The sequence below is a fragment of the Aquarana catesbeiana genome, linkage group LG08, assembly GCF_042186555.1.
Source record: "Aquarana catesbeiana isolate 2022-GZ linkage group LG08, ASM4218655v1, whole genome shotgun sequence".
NCBI lineage: Eukaryota > Metazoa > Chordata > Amphibia > Anura > Ranidae > Aquarana > Aquarana catesbeiana.
This window is the reverse complement of record NC_133331.1, coordinates 166187670-166208643: the sequence shown is the minus strand read 5'-3', so window position 1 is coordinate 166208643 and position 20974 is coordinate 166187670. Positions and strand designations below refer to the sequence as shown.

At 43.7% G+C, this 20974-nt stretch overlaps 1 protein-coding gene across 2 annotated transcripts in view; it reads left to right on the top strand.

Annotated features, from left to right (window-relative positions):
- LOC141106160 (cGMP-dependent protein kinase 2-like) overlaps positions 1-20974 on the top strand; it is a 397387-nt gene that overhangs the window by 361219 nt on the left and 15194 nt on the right. For both annotated transcript variants that reach the window (XM_073596694.1, XM_073596693.1), the window contains exon 17: positions 16609-16671. In XM_073596694.1, the coding sequence (XP_073452795.1) occupies positions 16609-16671 (63 nt within the window). The remainder of the gene's footprint in view (positions 1-16608; positions 16672-20974) is intronic.

Genomic DNA, 20974 nt, shown 5'->3' with positions numbered 1-20974 from the left:
CATTTTTAATGAGGTTTCTGTGTATAAATGAATGATTTACGCTGTAATACAAGCATAAACAATACAAACATGAACACAATGTAAAATATATCTGTCAGCTTTTCTGCCTTTTCTTTGTTCAAATGTGCTTGAAGGGGAACATTCAAGTCTATTTGGAAAAATTCAGTATGACAAGCCATCATAGAGAGCTTTGGGCTTAAAGCGGTGTTCAACCCAAAAAAAAATTAAAAAAATGAAACCCAACAGCTACACATACTGCAGCTGCTGGTTTTTAATAATGACACTTACCTGTCCTGAAGTCCAGCGATGTCGGCACCGCAGCTGATGTTTCCATCAGCTGTCGGGTGCTGCCGCCATCATTGCGGGTAAAGGCAGTGTAGCCTTATGGCTTCAGGCCGGGAACAATACTGCGCATGCGCGAGGCCCCGCTCCTATCTCCTACTGGCCCGGCGACAGGGAGAGGAGGAGGGAGCCCCGCGGTGACGTAGCAGGCCACAGCCCGGACTCCTGGAAGTAGGAAAAGGATACCTGTCAAAGGCAGGTATCCTGTTGCCCCCCCGAAAGGTGCCAATTGTGGCACCGGAGGGGGAGAGGCGACAAATGAGCGGAAGTTCAACTTTTGGGTGAAATTAAGCTTTGAGATTAATAAAAATGGCATGTGAAAAACTTCACATGCAAAAACACATTACCTATTGTAGAGTAGTACATGGAGATGTGAAACACTCGGGTACAAAACATAGATCCCGATTACTTTTTGCAGACAATTGACTTCTTTTTGCTTAACATGTTCCCACCCCTCAATGTAAATTAACATCCTTCTGGCAGTGTCCAAAGCCAGGAGGATGGTAATTAACCACTTCAGCCCCGGAAGGTTCACCCCCCTTCCTGACCAGGCCATTTTTTGTGATACGGCACTGTGTTACTTCAACTGACAATTATGCGGTCGTGCAACACTGTACCCAAATAAAATGTATGTTCTTTTTTTTTTTCACAAATAGAGCTTTCTTTTGGTGGTATTTGATCATATTTTTTACTTTCTGCTATAAAACATACTCAATAAAAAATGTAAAAATTTGAATTTCGATTTCGATTTAGGCCAATATGTATTCTGCTACATATTTTTGGTAAAAAAAAAAAATCCCAATAAGCGTATATTGATTGGTTTGTGCAAAAGTTAAAGCGTCTACAAACTATAGGGTATTTTTATTGAATTTTTGTTTATTTATTTTTTTTACTAGTGATTTTTAGTGGGACAATGAGACAAATCGGACACAGTGATCAGTGCTAAAAAAAATGCACTGTCACTGTACTGATGACACTGGCAGGGAAGAGGTTAAAATCAGGGGCAATCAAAGGATTAAGTGTGTCCCTAGGGGGTGCTTTCTAACTATGGGGGGGAGTGCTTTAACTGGTGGGAAAACAGAGATCCGCGTTTCTGCTCTGCAGAAACACAAGATCTCCATTTTCCCCTCTGGCAGAAAGGCGATCTGCCTGACCCGCTGATTGGCTCCTGCTGTGTCCAATCACAGCGGGAGTGGGTCGCCGGTGGTGCGTGCACCCCAAACCCAGTGCACAAAATCACGTACAGGTACGTGAATTTGTGCAGGAAGGCCGCCCTGCTGGAGTATATCTGCGTGGGGCGGTCTTAAAGTGGTTAAAGTGATTGCAAACCTATTTTTTTAAATAACAAATACAGTTGTGCTCATGAGTTTACATACCCCGACAGAATTTATGATTTCTTGGAAATTTTTCAGAGAATATGAATGATAACACAAAAACTTTTCTTTCACTCATGCTTAGTGTTTGGCTGAATTTATTATCAAACAACTGTTTACTCTTTTTAAATCATAATGACAACAGAATCTACCCAAATGACCCTGGTCAAGAGTTTACATACCCTGGTGATTTTGGCCTGATAACATGCACACAAGTTGAAACAAACAGGGTTTGAATGGCTATTAAAGGTAACCATCCTCACCTGTGATCTGTTTGCTTGTAATTAGCGTGTGTGTATAAAAGGTCAATGAGTTTTTTCGGACTCCTGACAGACCCTTGCATCTTTTATCCAGTGCTGCACTGTTGTTTCTGGATTCTGAGTCATGGGGAAAGCAAAAGAATTGTCAAAGGATCTGCTGGAAAAAGTAGTTGAACTGTATAAAACAGGAAAAAAAGATATCCAAGGAATTGAGAATGCCAATCAGCAGTGTTCAAACTCTAATTAAGAAGTGGAAAATGAGGGGTTCTGTTGAAACCAAACCACGGTCAGGTAGACCAACTAGACTTTCAGCCACAACTGCCAGGAAAATTGTTTGGTATGCAAAGAAAAACCCACAAATAACTTCAGGTGAAATACAGGACTCTCTGAAAATATGTGGTGTGGCTGTTTCAAGATGCACAATAAGGAGGCACTTGAAGAAAGATGGGCTGCATGGTCGAGTCGCCAGAAGAAAGCCATTATTACGCAAATGCCACAAAGTATCCTGCCTACAATATGGCAAACAGCAAAGAGACATGCCTCAAACCTTCTAGCACAGTGCTTTTTGGTCACAACCATAAATGCTACATTTGGAGAGGAGTCAACAAGGCCTATGATGAAAGGTACACCATTCCTAATGTGAAACACAGAGGTGATGTTTTGGGGATATGTGAGCTACAAAGGCACAGGAAATTTGGTCAAAATTGATGGCAAGATGAATACAGTATGTTATTAAAAAATACTGGAGGAACATTTGCATTGATCAGCCAGGAAGTTGCACATGGGACGTACTTAGACATTCCAACATGACAATGATCCAAAACACAAGGCCAAGGCGACCTGTCATTGGCTACAGCAGAATAAAGTGAAGGACTGGCCATCTCAGTCTCCTGACCTCAAAATCATTGAGCCACTTTTGGAGATCTCAAACATGCAGTTCATGCAAGACAGCCCAAGAATTTACAGGAACCTGAGGCTTTTTGCCAAGAGGAATGGGCAGTCTTACCATCTGAGAAGATTAAGAGTCTCCTCCACAAATACCACAAAAGACTTCAAGCTGTCATTGATGTTAAAGGGGGCAATACACGGTATTAAGAACTGGGGTATGTAAACTTTTGATCAGGGTATTTTCTGCTGTCATTACGATTTAAAAAGAGTAAACACAGTTTATTGATAATACATAGCTTCAGACAAACACTAACCATGAGTGAAAGAAAGTTTTTGTGTTATCATTCATATTCTCTGAAAAATGGCCAAGAAATCATAAAAGCTGCCAGGGTATGTAAACTTATGAACATAACTGTATGTTATACTTACCATTACCATTGCACAGAGCAGCCCCGAGCCTCCTCTTCTGGGGTCACCCGCCGACACTCCTGGCTCCTTGCCCCTGCTGAGTGCCTCCATAGCAAGCCACTTGCTATGGTGGCACTCATGTGGGCTCAATCCTGAGCTGCACTGTGTGTGCCTATTGACACACAGCGTGGCTCTGCCCTGTCCCAGTCTAGTCCCCTGTTGTTTTACTAAAGTAGTGATTTTATACTTGACTCGTTTGTTATACAGACTTATAGAGACTGTGCTATGCAACCATATGTTACCCTGAGTGACAGAGACTGTGCAGCTTTCATAATCTGTTTTATATCATTCTGCAGTTTGTACATGTTTTTTTGCTATCCTGTGTAGGGATGAGCTTTGAGTTCGAGTCGAACTCATGTTCGACTCGAACATCGGCTGTTCGCCAGTTCGTCGAACAGCGAACAATTTGGGGTGTTTTGGCAAATTCAAAAGCCGCGGAACACCCTTTAAAAGTCTATGGGAGAAATCAAGAGTGCTAATTTTAAAAGCTTATATGCATGGTATTGTCATAAAAAGTGTTTGGGGACCTGGGTCCTGCCCCAGGGGACATGGATCAATGCAAAAAAAAGTTTTAAAAACGGACGTTTTTTCGGGAGCAGTGATTTTAATAATGCTTAAACAATAAAAGTGTAATATTCCTTTAAATTTCGTACCTGGGGGGTGTCTATAGTATGCCTGTAAAGGTGCGCATGTTTCCCGTGTTTAGAACAGTCTGACAGCAAAATGACATTTCAAAGGAAAAAAAGTCATTTAAAACTACTTGCGGCTATTAATGAATTGCCGGTCCGACAATACACATAAAAGTTGATTGATAAAAACGGCATGGGACTTCCCCACAGGGGATCCTTCAGGTCTGGTATGGATATTAAGGGGAACCCCGGCCAAAATTTTTTTAAAAAATGGCGTTGGGTCCCCCTCAAAATCTATACCAGACCCTTAAGGTCTGGTATGGATTTTAAGGGGAACCCCGCACCAAAATTTTTTTAAAAAATGGCGTGGGGTCCCTCCAAAAATCCATACCAGACCCTTATCCGAACACGCAACCTGGCAGGCCGCAGGAAAATAAGGGGGGACGAGAGAGCACCCCCCCTCCTGAACCGTACCAGGCCACATGCCCTCAACATTGGGAGGGTGCTTTGAGGTAGCCCCCCAAAGCACCTTGTCCCCATGTTGATGCCCGTTGGTTGTGGGGGTTTGCGGGCGGGGGGGCTTATCGGAATCTGGAAGCCCCCTTTAACAAGGGGACCCCCAGATCCCGGCCCTCCCCCTGTGTGAAATGGTAAGGGGGTACAAAAGTACCCCTACCATTTCACTAAAAAACTGTCAAAAATTTTAAAAATGACAAGAGACAGTTTTTGACAATTCTTTTATTTAAATGCTTCTTCTTTCTTCTATCTTCTATCTTCCTTCGGTTTCTTCCTCCATCTTCTTCTTCTTCTGGTTCTTCTGGTTCTTCCTCCGGGGTTCTCGTCCGGCATCTTACTCCGCAGCGTCTTCTTCCCTTCTTCTTCTCGGGCTGCTCCGCATCCACCATGATGGAAGGCTCCTGCTGTGTGACGCTTCTCATCTTCTGGCGGTTCTTAAATAATGGAGGGTGGGGCCACCCAGTGACCCCACCCCCTCTGACACACGGGGACTTTACGGGGACTTCCCTGTGGCATTCCCCGTGACGTCAGAGGGGGCAGGGTCACCCGTGACCCCACCCCCACTGACGTCATGGGGAATGCCACAGGGAAGTCCCCATTAAGTCCCCATGTTTCAGAGGGGGGCAGGGTCACAGGGTGGCCCCGCCCTCCGTTATTTAACTGGTTCAATACAGGGCATTTTCACCCCCTTCCTTCCCAGACCAATTTTTAGTTTTCAGCGCTGTCACCAGACAATTGCGCGGTCGTGCGACGCTGTACCCAAACAAAATTGAGGTCCTTTTGTTCCCACAAATAGAGCTTTCTTTTGGTGGTATTTGATCACCTCTGCGGTTTTTATTTTTTGCGCTATAAACAAAAGAAGAGTGACAATTTTGAAAAAAACACAATATTTTTTACTTTTTGCTATAATAAATATCCCAATTTAAAAAAAAAAAAAAATTTTTTTACTCAGTTTTGGCCGATCCGTATTACGTATACGAAGCGTATATTGATTGGTTTGAGCAAAAGTTATAGCGTCTACAAAATACGGGATAGATTTATGGCATTTAAAAAAAAAAAATATTTATTTATTTTTTTTACTAGTAATAGCGGCGATCGCAATTTTTTTTCATGACTGCGACATTATGGCGGACACATCGGACACTTTTGACACATTTTTGGGGCCATTCACATTTATACAGCGATCAATGCTATAAAATTGCATTCATTACTGTGTAAATGTGACAGGCAGGGAAGGGGTTAACCACTAGGGGGACACAAGGGGTTAAATGTGTTTCCTAGGGAATGCTTCTAACTGTAGGGGGCGGGGACGTACAAGGGGAGGAGACCGATCAGTGTTCTGCTGTACTGGGAACACAGATCGCTCTCCTCTCACCTGACAGAACGTGGATCTGTGTGTCTACACACACAGATCCACGGTCCGGCCCGGTTAACGGGCAATCGCGGGTGCCCGGCGGACATGCGGCCGCCGGGCACACGCACCGGGTCCCGAGCAATGCGGCGGGCGCGCCCCCTAGACGGCCGGGAACCTGAGGCCATCATATGACGTCCACCCAGGATGGGAGATCCCATCTGTGGATGTTAAGAACCGTCAGAAGACGAGAAGCGTCACGCAGCGGGAACCTCCCATCATGGTGGATGCAGAGAGGCCCGAGAAGAAGAAGAGAAGAAGATGCCGCGGAGGAAGATGCCGGACGAGAACACAGGAGGAAGAACCAGAAGAAGAAGATGGAGGAAGATAGAAGATAGACGCAAGAAGATAGAAGAAAGAAGAAGCATTTAAATAATGGAATTGTCAAAAACTGTCTCTTGTCATTTTTAACATTTTTGACACTTTTTTTGTGAAATGGTAGGGGTACTTTTGTACCCCCTTACCATTTCACACAGGGGGAGGGCCGGGATCTGGGGGTCCCCTTGTTAAAGGGGGCTTCCAGATTCCGATAAGCCCCCTGCCCGCAGACCCCCACAACCACCGGGCAAGGGTTGTGGGAATGAGGCCCTTGTCCCCATCAACATGGGGACAAGGTGCTTTGGGGGGCTACCTCAAAGCACCCTCCCAATGTTGAGGGCATGCGGCCTGGTACGTTCAGGAGGGGGGGCGCTCTCTCGTCCCCCCTCTTTTCCTGCGGCCTGCCAGGTTGAATGCTCAGATAAGGGTCTGGTATGGATTTTTGGGGGGACCCCATGCCATTTTTTTTTTAATTTTGGCACGGGGTTCCCCTTAAAATCCATACCAGACCTGAAGGGTCTGGTATAGATTTTGAGGGGGAACCCAAGCCTTTTTTTTTTTTTTTTTGAATTTTGGCCGGGGTTCCCCTTAATATCCATACCAGACCTGAAGGGCCTGGTATGGACTTTAGGGGGACCCCCACGTCATTTTTTTAAAATTTTGGTTCGGGGTTCCCCTGTGGGTAACTCCCATTCCGTTTTTATCAATGAACTTTTATGTGTATTGTCGGACCAGCAATTCATTAATAGCCGCGAGTAGTTTTAAATGACTTTTTTTCCTTTGAAATGTCATTTTGCTGTCAGATTGTTCTAAACACGGGAAACATGTGCCCCTTTACAGGCATACTATAGACACCCCCCAGGTACGAAATTTAAAGGAATATTACACTTTTATTGTTTCACTTTAAGCATTATTAAAATCACTGCTCCCGAAAAAAACGGCCGTTTTTAAAACTTTTTTTTGCATTGATCCATGTCCCCTGGGGCAGGACCCAGGTCCCCAAACACTTTTTATGACAATAACTTGCATATAAGCCTTTAAAATTAGCACTTTTGATTATTCATGTTCGTGTCCCATAGACTTTAACGGTGTTCGCGTGTTCGAACAAATTTTTTGCCTGTTCGCATGTTTTGGTGCGAACCGAACAGGGGGGTGTTCGGCTCATCCCTAATCCTGAGCCTGTTTTGAATTATTGCTTCTTACTTTGCACTTTTTTTTAGTAAACTGAAAGATACAGTTCCTCTCTGTCTGATCATTTGGTCCATTACCTATTCTGTTAAACTACTTACTGTTTTAATTAATCATCAGTTAATTAAAACCAGTACAGTGCTGGAATAAGGCCAATATGTAGAAATATATAATATAGACAACACAATTTAAAATATTTTGAAAAGTGGTTATTATACAAAATACATTGTACATTAAACAAACTAGCATTATTTTAGTATTTGTTTATTTCTTTGCCCTTTATGAAAAATAATGTTCAGTGGCCAATATGTTATGGCTTCGGCCAGTCGAGCGTGCCTCTATCCTTAACCCCATCACAAAACACTTCCTGTCAATTTGGGACAAATTCAAAACCACATATGGTCTTCAATCCCTTCATAACCCATGTCTCTCATTTCTCAGAAATCCTTCTCTCTATCCAGCCTGGGACTCCCCTGGCTCCTTTCACTCTTGGTCCACTGCAAACCTCATACGATTACATAAGTTAGTCTGCGCAATCACATTTCACTCCTTCCCTACCCTTTGCGATACCTGTGGACTCCCCTTCGATCCGAGCTTTTGTGATACTTACAAATGTTTTTTTTTTACATGCCATACCTCAAAATGGGCTCTTTACTGACCCAGATCTCTCAGTTCCAATGCATTTGTAAAAGTGATCCACATATAAGAGGACTTATTTTGATTCTCTACAAACAGCTGAGTGTTACACTTGATGCTGGGCCTCCACCATATGTTGCAAAATGGGAGCAAGACCTGGGGCGCACCTTTTGATATTGCTGATTGGTCTAGTAGTATATGGGCCGCAAACCAAATCATTGTCACCAAATGTCCTGGCAGTGGAAACCAATCACAAGACTCTCGCCCGCTGGTACCTGGTAGCAAAATACATTCCCAAATATTCTTCAGCTTGATTCTGTGGCTGCTCAGACTCAGGCACACATCTACATGTGTGGTGGGACTGCCCTGTAGCCTAAAGCTTATGGAAGGCCATTTTTTAGATAGTTTCAAAGACGCTAAGGTCTACTATTCCGCCTGATCCAGCAACGGCCCTCCTAAACCTAAAACCGGATGGGGTGATGTGGAGCCAATTCCGCCTTCTCGTTTAACTCCTAACTGCCGCTAAACAAACCATCCCTAAAGCTTGGAAATCCCCAACCTTGGTTGTGGCTGAAACTAAACTCAGGGTGAATAAGGCCTTAATTCATGCTAAAATGGAAGCCATCGAAAATGACAAGCTTCAGAAATTTCAGAAAATCTGGCTGCCTTGGGTTCAGAATTGCTTACCCCCAGATTTCGATGACCTCGTTTTGAGACCTTGATAATCCTTTCTGTTATCCTTTGCCTTTAGATGCTTCGAAAACAGAATCGCACTACCTCTCCCAGGGCTATCCCCCACATTCTTTTCCTTCTTCTTTCCCTTTCTTAGCTCTCCTCTGCCCTTTCTGTCTCCATGCCCACTGACATTCTTGGTACCTATTCTGGTTTCTAATGCCCCGTACACACGATCGGACATTGATCGGACATTCCGACAACAAAATCCATGGATTTTTTCCGGCGGATGTTGGCTCAAACTTGTTTTGCACACACACGGTCGCACAAAGTTGTCGGAATTTCCGATCACCAAGAACGCGGTCACGTACACCAAGTACGACGAGACTATAAAAGGGCAGTTCAGAACCAAGCGCGGCACCCTTGGGCTCCTTTTGCTAATCTCGTGTTAGTAAAAGTTTGGTGAGAGACGATTCGCACTTTTTCAGACTCGTGGTTTTCAGATAGTTTTCTGCTGTTCAGTCTGTGCTTGTCGGTTTGTATCTGGTCTTCAGTGCGTGCAGCGAGTACAATTGACTTGTCATTGTGTTCGTGTTCGTTCGTTACTGATTTTCAGGTTGCTCTTCACAGGCCTTGCTGTTCTTCAGTGCGTTCTGTTACTTCGTTCTGAGCAGCCGACCGTTTTCTAGCCATGTTGCGTATACGTACTCCTCGTAGAGTTCGTGCTGTGCGGGAGCTTGGTGTTGGGGTCCTTACCTTGACACAAGTCCAGTCCATGAACAGGGTGGGGAGGAGTTCATGGACCAAGAATTGGTTGCTCCAGCGTGACCAGTTCTGTCAAATGCCTTTGCTCCGTGAGATCCGTGAGAATAATCCTGATGATTTCAGGAACTTTCTCCGGATGACGGACCCCATATTTCACCGTTCGTTGGCTTTGCTGACCCCCTATATCAGCAGGCAGGATACCTGCATGAGGCAAGCCATCACTCTGGAGCAGAGGTTAGTCACCACCCTGCGGTACTTGGTGACGGGGAGAAGCCTGCAGGACCTCAAGTTCTCGACAGGCATCTCCCCCCAGGCTCTGGGGATCATTATCCCAGAGACCTGTTCTGCCATCATCCAGGTCCTATAGAAGGAGTATATTAAGGTAAGATTTTTATCCTTTAACATCATATTTTATTGTATTTAATGTTTGATAATATATTGTATTTCTTTCCTCATTCCCTAATTACCATGATTGTAATCTGCTGTGAATGTCCCCTTTGTCCTCATGCATGCTGGATTTTTATGTAATTTAGTTTTGTCCTTCATGCATATTTGCTTTCACTTACCTCCCCAGCATGCTCTCCTGGGCCTATAGTCACCTCGTGTAGTCACTTAACAATGTATTTTGTCAGCTCCATAGTAGTGCTTTACCCTAAACACCCCCTAAAATGTGTAAAATTGTGATTTGTGCTTGAAATTCAGGCAGAGTGCCAGAGGCTTTTTTTTGGTCTCCCAAAATCTTTTTGAACCCTCCCTCCCCCCAACTGCTAACTCAGCTGATACCAATCCTCTATCTGCTGACTTTGCCAAACCCATACACACTATACCCACCTCTTTAGTGGTCAGATTTATGGATGAATTCCCCAAAGCATGTAGTGCAAGGGCCTGCCTGAATACTTTCAAATGGTACTGTTTAAAGTTTTTGTATCCTATTATTATATTGATAGGTAATAGCAGAATGTAAAAAAGTGCTAAAATGTGTACAGTGTGTATTTATCTCTTTGTAATATGACACTTCTTACCTGTCCAGTGGGCTGCCAATAGTGTAAAGTAAGGAGGGGTTGGCCAAAGTAATACACATTATTTATGCATTCATCTCTCAATGAAGTGGAGAGGGTTACCTGTCCAAAACATCTCCCTCCCCCCCATAAAATTTATAAAATGGCCCATGGGGGGGGGGATCTGATAGGTGGACCTTATACCTTTGTGTTTAAATACTACCTAAAATAAATGTTATACTGATGTTGGCCAAGAATGTCTGTGTCTAATCTGCTTTCCATGTTTATGTGCAAAATGATTAATTTATTTTTCTGGTTTGACTCCACAGTTTCCACGCCACAGGAATGGCAGACTGTGGCCTCCCACTTTGCCCAGTGGTGGGACTTTCCTAACTGCGGAGGGGCAATTGATGGGAAACACGTCCACATCGTCCCAGAACCCAACTCGGGGTCATACTATTACAACTATAAGGGGTTCAATAGTATTGTGATGTTGGCGGTGGTGTCGACTACTTATAAGTTCCTGTATGTGGACGTGGGGAAGAATGGCCGGATGTCAGATGGTGGAGTCATCGCCCAGACGGAGTTCTACAGGCATCTCCAGAATGGCAGCTTGGACTTGCCACTTCCAGAAGACAATGTGGAAGGACTCCCATTCGTCTTCGTTGCGAATGAAGCGTTTGCGCTGAGGGACCATCTTATGCGGCCATTCCCTATGAGGACCTTCACCCCGGACCAGAGGGTTTTTAATTAACGGCTGGCCAGAATCAGAAGAGTGGTGGAGAACACGTTTGGAATCATGGCCAGCCGGTTCCGCCTATTTCTTACACCCATACACATGGCGGAGTATAAACTGAATCATATCATCCTGGCGTGCTGTGTTCTCCACAACTTTTTAAGGTGAAATTCTGCCAACTATGCTGCCTCAGTGGGGCCTGAGGCCGGAATTCATGTAAATGAACCAACCCTGATGGCACTTGAGGCTGGCCGTCCTGGCTTGCCGCCACCGAGTGCCCGCGAGGTCTGTCTAAGGTACCTTGAATACTTTGCGGGTAGGGGGGCCATCAATATGCCAGACAATGTCTGAGCCTTTTTTTAAATAAAAAAATTAGTTTACCTACTAAAATATTTACTGACATTTATTACTGCTTGTGTTTCTTTTAGCTGACCCTGACTGAAATGTGTGTAGTCCTGAAAATGGTGTGATTGTGTAACATTAGAAAGCACTGTTGGGTGTTATTTACTAAAGGCAAATACACTTTGCAATACAAGTGCACTTGAGACTGCACTGAAACTGCACTTGTAGTGCAAAGTGGATTTGCCCTTAGGAAATAACCCCCATTGTCACAGAAAACACCAATTTTACCACAACAAAAGTTTTGGAGCATTGAAAGAAGAATCCACACATTCTTGATTATCAATCTTTTTAATACCAGCATAATCACATGTGCATTTATAAAAGGTTTTTAAAACAAACCAACATGTTTGTTGTATAACAATTTTTTGGGTCACATTAATAAAAGTAAAAATGTCCATTTAAGTTAAAATAGGCATGTTTAAAACCAACAAGAAATACACAAATCTGGAACTTACAAAGTTCAACTTTGTTAGAAATTGAAGGCAATATCAGACATGAGAATTTAGGAACTGTGTTTGATATTGCCTTCAGATGGGGTGAAGTCACCCCTGGAAAAGCCAAATTTTGAAGATGCACACCAATTTCCGAATGCTAACATGTGCTAGCTGCCATCACGGGGGATCAAGGGACATGTTTTGGGCGAGCAGCCCCTTCCTCTCAGCTACTTTATTATTGAGGAAGGGGTTGCACCCACAAAACGCGTCCATTGATCTCCCGTGATGGCAGATAGCACATGTTGACACACTGTGTGCATCTTCAAAATTTGGCTTTTCGAGAATATGTCAAAAAAGGTGCAAAAAATTTTACAATTCAAAAAACAACAAAAAAGTCAGGGATTTGGAGGTGTTTTAAACTCTCCCTAAAACATCAATGATGTTGTTCATTTTGTTTTAAACATCATTGATGTTTTTCTGGATGTTTTCCAAGTCCCTATTACACCCAATGATCTCCCTGATCAGGATCTGGGCACTCTCACTGGTGAAATTACCTTCTTCCACAACATCACGATCACCTAAAAATATAAAAACAAAAACACACCATGTATTATAAATATGCCGGAATCCATCTCTTACCTGAGCCTGTGGTCGCAGACACTCACCTATTGTGGTGACTATTTCGATTACATCTCCTTCCTCCTCCTCCTTTTGGCTTTGGGGGATTTCTTCTTCCTGAGGTGGGGGGTCTGTTGTCTCCTCGAATGAGTGGTGTCCTCCGAGTCTTTTCTCCCCTATGTTAAAAAAAAAGGTATACTTAGCACACAGATATTTGATGGCAGAAATAGGAATGTGAAACATTGCTTGTAAGTAGGGTACAATTGTCTGTTTTGGCAGAGTTGCAAGATGAAGAAATATTTTTTCCTTTGTCAAGCTTGAATACTTACCTGTTTTGTACAAGCTTCACAGATGGAGACCCCCCTATAGTATACACTGGAGCATCTGTGTGGGACCCCCTAATCAAAAGGGTGTTCTGGTGTCCCACACTAGTGCTCCAGTGTCCAGATGTGTAAAGAGCTGCTGAGTGTCCTCTCCTTACACAGAATCTAGTTTGCAGTTCATTCTAGTTACAAACCCATCTAATCACCAAAATTATTTGTAGAGAACTAGGCTAGCAAAAATGTATTCAAATGCATATGTCCAAAACATGATGTTTTTTATGCCGAACGAACAATGTTTCATACGAACTAATAATGTGCCCATGAACATGAAAGTTGCCATTTTAAACAGTAAAGAAAAGCACATGGAGCAGCACAAATGTTAGAAAAATCAAGAATAGGAACATAGGACAACTACTTACTTTTTTGCAGCACTCTCCTGATCCTTCTGTACTGCTCGTGCTCCCTTAATTTGAGGTCCGACCACCGCTTCCTGAGTTGATCCTTGGATCATCGTACCCCAAAATTCTTCTGCAGACTCTTGATTACTTTAGCCATGATCTTGGCCTTTCTGACATTGGGGTTGGGGTAAGGTCCATACTTCCCGTCATAGTCGGCCCTCTTCAGGATGTCGACCATCTCCAACATCTCCACAAAGGACATATTTGAGGCCTTAAATCGTCTCCTCCGGGATCGTGAGGTTTCTGGCTCTGGGCTTTCCTCCTCCTCGTTGCTGTAATTAGCACGCACCTGTTGTGTCTCCGCCATGTGCTCTTCCCTCACTGCGCCGAACGAGAAGGGGTGGGGAATAGACTAGAAAGAACGTCAGGGGCGGACGGAGTTTCACACATGCGCAGTGTATATAAAACGTAACACGCGTGCATCTTACATACGGTCTGTGAGCGGAGGAAGGAGTATCGGAAGCGCAGATCGTGATAACGAAGGTAACATTTAAACTTGGGCCTATACTGCTTAGAAATTGAGGCCTATATTGGGAGAAGATTAGGAGACTTTAGACTGACCTTAGGGTTTGTCTTGTGTTGTGTCTTGCAGAGAAAATGGATGGCTTCAATGACCACAACTTCCTCTCCCTGTTCATAGACAAATACAGGGAGCTGCCCTGTCTGTGGCAGGTGAAACACCCCCAATACAACAATAAACAAAAGAGGCAGGCAGCGCTGGAGAAACTGCTGAATTTGGTGAAGCCGGTGGTCCCCACAGCAACCATCCCCTATTTAAAAGCCAAAATTGGTGGCCTGAGGAGCACATATCTTAGGGAGCGCAAGAAGGTCATAGATTCCCAGAGATCAGCAGTTGCAGCAGATGACATTTATGTCCCCAGGCTGTGGTACTATGAGAGACTTTGTTTTCTGTCAGACCAGACTGAAGTCAGGGAATCCCTCTCCACCCTTACTTCCACTCTTCCTTCCACCCTATCTTCCACCCCAGCTGAGGCTTCCGATGTCCAACCTGGGACTTCCAGCCAGGAAGAAGTGGAGGAGCCCAGCTGGAGTCAGGTATAGCATTCTTCTACAGATTTCTGGGCAAAACATAAATTATGTTTACTAGATGTTATTATTGATCACTAATTGCTGATTTAAGAAAGTGTTTTACATATCAATAGACAGTAGTGGGCAAAAATAATTGGTACAAGAATGAAAAATGCTGGGCTAAGAATGATAGTCTGTTATATTTGTTTCAATTTGCAACAGTCATGAGATGAAAATTGTAACTGATGAAGAAAAAACTAAAACTATGTCCCTTTTTTATACACAGGAAGACCTCAGCCAGGAGGAGGCTGTGGAATGTGGCAGCCAGGAGGAGGCAGGGCTAAGTGGCAGCCAGGAGAAGGCTGGGCCCAGTAGAAGCCTGACAGAACCGCAGGTCCCTCCCCTCCGCCTTCCAAACAAAAGACCCAGGAAGGGGAGTAACGTGCAGGATTCAGCACCTAGGCTGATACAGGAGGCTTCTGCGTCCCTCAGAGCCTTCCCCACTCGTGAAGAGGCCTTTGCCTCCATGGATGCCACCAAACTGCAGGACATGCAGGAGGGCCAACGCCTCATGTGTGAGGACCTTCTTTATAAAGCCTTAACTAAGGGGGTGAGGGGCGAAATCACACCCAATACCCACCTGTGTGAGTTGGACCATCCTCCTCCTGCCACAACTCCACCACCAGAGCCACAGCGTGGAAGGAAGTGTGGAAGGAAGACAAGAGAGTGATGACCTGGGTTCAGTCTGGTCTGACAAAAGATGCAGGCTCTTGTATGACCACAGCCTGGGGACATACATGTTATCTGCTGCTGTTCATGATTCTCTTGGACTTCTGGACCAGATTGCATTCCCTTATATATGGACTCCTCGGGCCACCAATTTTGGCAGGAAATAATTAATGTGTGCCCTGGGGGCCAAAGGCTTCACCAATTTTTGATGTTTCTTCAGCGTTGCCTTTCCGCTTTGTTTGGTTCTGAGCCCTTAATAAAGGTTTTTATGTTTCAATTATACTATCATTCAAAAAGGACAGTTTGTGAGGAGGCAGGTACATTTCAAAAATACAATGTGAAATTAACAAGAGACACCAACACCAAGCAACCTTCTTGAGATTAAATAATACTCACTAATAATGGTGTTGTGGTAACTTGACACACAAAACACACCCAAAAATATTTTTGAGTCAGATGTGACAAATAAAAATATTATATTGATGAAATCACAAGAAATAATAAAGAAAGAAGTTTGTAAGAAGTCTGTGTGAATATGAGCAGCAAAACAACTTAATTCTTCTAGCATTATAAAGAAGAAGAGAGTGTGCTGCATTAAACAATTTAAAACATTGCAGCCTGACAAAAGTGCTATATCCATTCCGAACGCTAAGTTTACCAGACCGAGCAGTTCCGTCTCGGAATTTCTTCTGAGCATGCGTGGCACTTTGTGCATCGGAATTGTGCCCATCAGTGCCACCTATCAGTGCCTAGCAGTGCCACCTATTAGTGCCCATCAGTGCCATCTATCAGTGCTACCTATCATTCCCTTTCCATGCCGCCCATCGGTGCCCTTCAGTGCCACCCATCAGTGCCACCTATCAGGGCCCATCAGTGCTGCCTCATCATTGCCGCCTTATCAGTGCCCATCAGTGCCACCTTATCTGTGCCTATCAGTGCCCATCAGTGCAGCCCATCAGTGGTGATCAGTGAGCCTCATCAGCGCATATCAATGAAGGAGAAAAATTACCTGTTTGCAAACTTTTATAACAAACTATGAAAAAAACTATGAAAAATTTTTTTTTTTTCATTTTTTTGTTTGTTTAGCAAAAAATAAAAACCCTAGCAGTGATTAAATACCACAAAAAGAAAACTATATTTGTGTAAAATAAATTATAAACATTTAATTTGGGTACAGTGTAGCATGACCGCACAATTGTCATTCAAAGTGTGACATCGCTGAAAGCTGAAAATTGGTCTGGGCAGAAAGAGGGTTTAAGTAAGCAAGGGGTTAATGAACATCCTTCATCCTAATTTTTTGGGTACAGTGTTTTGAAACTTAGGCTACAAAATCAATACTTACTAAATCCATCAGTCTCTAAATAATTGTATGCATGCACCATGTGAATGATAAACAATTTTTCTTTTGTTTCTAGGATTAATCCAGCGGAAAGGCTTGGTAACCGTAAAAATGGCATCAGTGACATTAGAAAGCATAAGTAAGTATATTGTATTTTTGATAATTATATGTTTTAAAGACATATTTATAGGCCAATTGGCACATGGACCAAAATTTTACATTGGGTATTAAGTTTGAAACAAATGGTGGTATTTATCAAGTTAAACCGCTCACAACTCTTTGTATGTATTTTTTTTCCTTTTCCAATTTTTATTATTTCACGTTATCCGGTTGTCCAAACAGATCAAAGTGTAAAATGTTTAGAGATACAGAGATAGTGCAAGGTACTAAAACTAAACGAAAAACCACAGATGCATACAGCTCTGCATGATGACATATAAACAAATATAAATTAAACTTTTTTTGTGAGTTTACATTTAAATTTAGTGAACTTCTGGTTTTCTTAGGCATCGGTGATGTAGCCAGTGCATTTCAACTGGGCCTGGTCAGGCAACATCATCAGTGCCTTCCAGGGAGGTTTAGTATGTAAAATCTCACGAGACCTCGGGAAAAAGGTATTTCTTTTTCCAGACATGACCGCATCAGATGTCATGCAGCACATGCACAAAATCTGGCACTGACATCATTGGTGGGCCATCATGGAATATGCAGAAGAAGCCATCCATGGATGATGTTTGTTTATAAAATGTCAGTCTTTCCAGGTGAAATAGGATATTTATAGACTGAAAGAAATGAGGCAAGTATGTATTTTGCAATACTAATTTCATTAATGGTGGGGGTTTCATATCAGTAGGATGAGGGAAAGGTCTGCTTTAAGAAACTCTGATGTTGCAAGCAGTGAGAAAGGGAAGAAAGCGAGTATCCTTCTTTGAGGAACAGTTTAATCTTGGCAGCAGGCGAACATAAGTTGACCACTTATCAAAAAGGAGGGAGCTGTGTTTTCCAGTGGACTACTAGGAAAAATAAGATGTCAAGCCAGCCCCCATATAACCCCATCTCCAACCGGATACCAATACGGATGTAGCTTTAGGAGTGTTATTTCAATTTTTGCCCAACTTCAACCATCATGCTTCAGTATTGTGAGCAAGAAGTACAAGAGCTAATAACACAGAGGGGCAGGACTTGTGTTTCCCGTGTTTTTTTTTTTTTTTCTTACAAGTTTTAAAACATTTTACAATAAGAACAAAAACCTTATTTTTTATCATCCTTTGAGGGACAAATTGTAAAAATTCTTGAAAAGTTGGGATGTCCAAAAGCAGTCCAGCTGAGGGATAGGCAGTAGACACTGAGATCCAACAGATGCGAATGTCATACTACAAGAAGAAATCAATATCTAAACAAAGGCTATATGAAGAAGGGCAACCGTTATGGAATTACCACAACTAACAGGAGTGCTCTGAGCCAGTACAGGTAATCCCTACTAAGGAAGAAAACTACTACCAGAAAGAGCTATGGGTCCCAGTCAGCGAACCAGCCATCCACCAAATAACAAGTGGAACAGCACATTACCCACATGGGAGAAAACCAGATAAACAACTATGTGGTCCACAAAAAAAGAAGTGTTTACTGGGCCAAGTCCCAGAGAAAAAGAAAAAACAATCCCTAGGGGGAACATAAAACAGACATGCTATGTTCAATAACTAAAAATACTATTTGGGCATCTGCAGGTAAGCCTAGCATACCCAATCCTTTACTTCAGCTGGAGCCTAAAGCCTAGTACATACGGGCCAAATGTCGGGCGCCATTCGGCCGACTTCTATCAAAGGGGCATGATCGAAAAAGGTCTGCCAATTGGCTCCCGATCAGTGCTCTCAGCCAATGGCTGGACACTCCTAACCCTTGACTCCAGGTTGAGGGAGGTTCATGATAAGATATGATGTCACCTGATAGAAAACGTATCTCTTAAAGGAAATTGGAAATGGAGATAAGGAAAATGAAACCCTTATGCCGCGTACACACGGTCGGACTTTCCGACCGGACTTGTTCGACGGACGCCGACGGACCAAATCCGGCAGACAATCCGATTGTGTGTGGGCTTCACCGGCCCTTCAGCGGACTTTTCCAGTCGCAAATCTGATGGACTTTAGATTTGGAACATGCTTCAAATCTTTACGTCGTAACTCCGCCGGACCCAGAAATCCGCTCGTCTGTATGCTAGTCCGATGGACAAAAACCCACGCTAGGGCAGCTATTGGCTACTGGCTATCAACTTCCTTATTTTAGTCCGTTGTAAGTCATCATGTACGAATCCGTCGGACTTTGGTGTGATCGTGTGTAGGCAAGTCCGGTCGTTAGAAAGTCTGTTGAAAGTCCGCCAAAAGTCCGTCGAAAGTAACGTCGAAAGTCTGTCGGACGGGCTGTCGGACTTTTGTAGCTGAAAAGTCCGACCGTGTGTACGCGGCATTAGGCTAGAAAAAAAATGAAGGATACTAACTTTGAATTCTTCTTTTAGAGAAGGTGAGGTGATCAACAACATCTGTATAAAGGGGAAGGCATAAATTGTAACATAAGTGTATAAGGCTATCAGGACCAGAATTCCATAAAACCAACACCCATAGGTGATTAAGAGGTGTTGACACCTCACTGCAACCTGCCTAACCAGTATTAAATATTATGATTCTATAAATCAATCAACCTACCCCTATAAAGAGCATAATCTCAAGGACTGAGGGGTAGGAATCAGAACTAACACTAGGAATATTCACCTGACAGAGAATAGGAAGATGGAAGGCATATAAGGAGATTGGACATGGAGTGTCTTAAATTTCTACTACATCCAAAATGTGACATTCCATAATATTTCCCAATGAACTGGGAACATTGAGGGGAATTTACCAAAAATGGAGCAGCAAGAATCTGGAGCAGTTATGTATGGCAACAAATCAGCTACTATATTTCACTTTGAAAACTCAACTGAATGAGCTGAAGATAGAAGCTGATTGGCCACCACGCATACCTGCACTAGTTTTTATCTGTGTTGTAAAAGCAGCAGAACATGATAACGCTGCGATTTTGAATGTGCTCTGAGATTATATAGCCAGCTAGAAATTTAATTTAACTCTATATTGGGAGTGGCTGGGGGGGGCAAGAAAGACCCCCTGACACTCTGCAGGGGCTCAGTGAATAGTGCATGCATTTCATATATAGAACGTAAATAATTCTGCAAAACTAGACTTGTACTTTAATAAAGTAATACTAGGAATACTGATGAAGTGTAACGTGCAGCTAACCCATACAGTTAATTATGTTAAAAGATTACAGCAGGTTGGGTTGTTATGAGTATAGAACAGTCTTGTAACTGTGTACATGGAGACAATTTACAGTCAGAGTAGGAGCCAAAATATTAAAATAAGAAAATCCATCTAGCACTAGTCTCTGTAACTTGGTGTAAAGGTGCTTTATGTTAAGCCCCATACACACGATAGGACTTTGTACAAACTTTCCCTTGGATTTTTGTACAAAGGGCGTTGGCCAGAAGTTTGTCTTGCATACAGACGACAGGACTTTTCCAGCCAACTTTCACCAAATCACGTGGTTTTTCAGCTCTTTACCACCACCCTTTGGTCAACTTCTGTATTGCTGTCTGATATTGTGTCAATCGCGCCACTTTTATCGGCGAGATTGACACCTTGCGAGCCGGGTTCACACTGGTGCGGAGATCCGACTTGGATTTGGATCTCCGCCAATGCCAGGCACTGTGTTTGGTATGAATCTTGAGGGGGAACTCCACGCCAAATTTTAAATAAAAAAAACCGCATGGGTTCCCCTCCGGGGGCATACCAGGCCCTTAGGCCTGGTGTGGATTTTAAGGGGAACCCCCCTACGCCGAAAAATGGCGTGGGGGTCCCCCCAAAATCCATACCAGACCCTTATCCGAGCACGCAGCCTGGCCGGTCAGGAAAGGGGGTGGGGACGAGCGAACGCCCCCCCTCCTGAGCCATACCAAGCCGCATGCCCTCAACATGGGGGTGGGTGCTTTGGGGGAGGGGGCGCCCTGTGGCCCCCCACCCCAAAGCACCTTGTCCCCATCCTGATGAGGACAAGGGCCTCTTCCCTTGCCTCAACCCTGGCCGTTGGTTGTTGGGGTCTGCGGGCGGGGGCTTATCGGAATCTGGGAGCCCCTTTAATAAGGGGGCCCCCAGAACCCGCCCCCCACCCAATGTGAATGAGTATGGGGTACATGGTACCCCTACCCATTCACCTAGGGAAAAAAGTGTCAATAAAAAAAACACACTACACAGGTTTTTAAAGTAATTTATTAGGCAGCTCCAGGGGTCTTCTTCCTACTTCGGGGGTCTTCTTCCGACTTCGGGGGTCTTCTGCCGACTTCGGGGGTCTCTTGGGCCTCTTCTCCCTCTCACCGGTGTCGTCTCCGCGCTCTC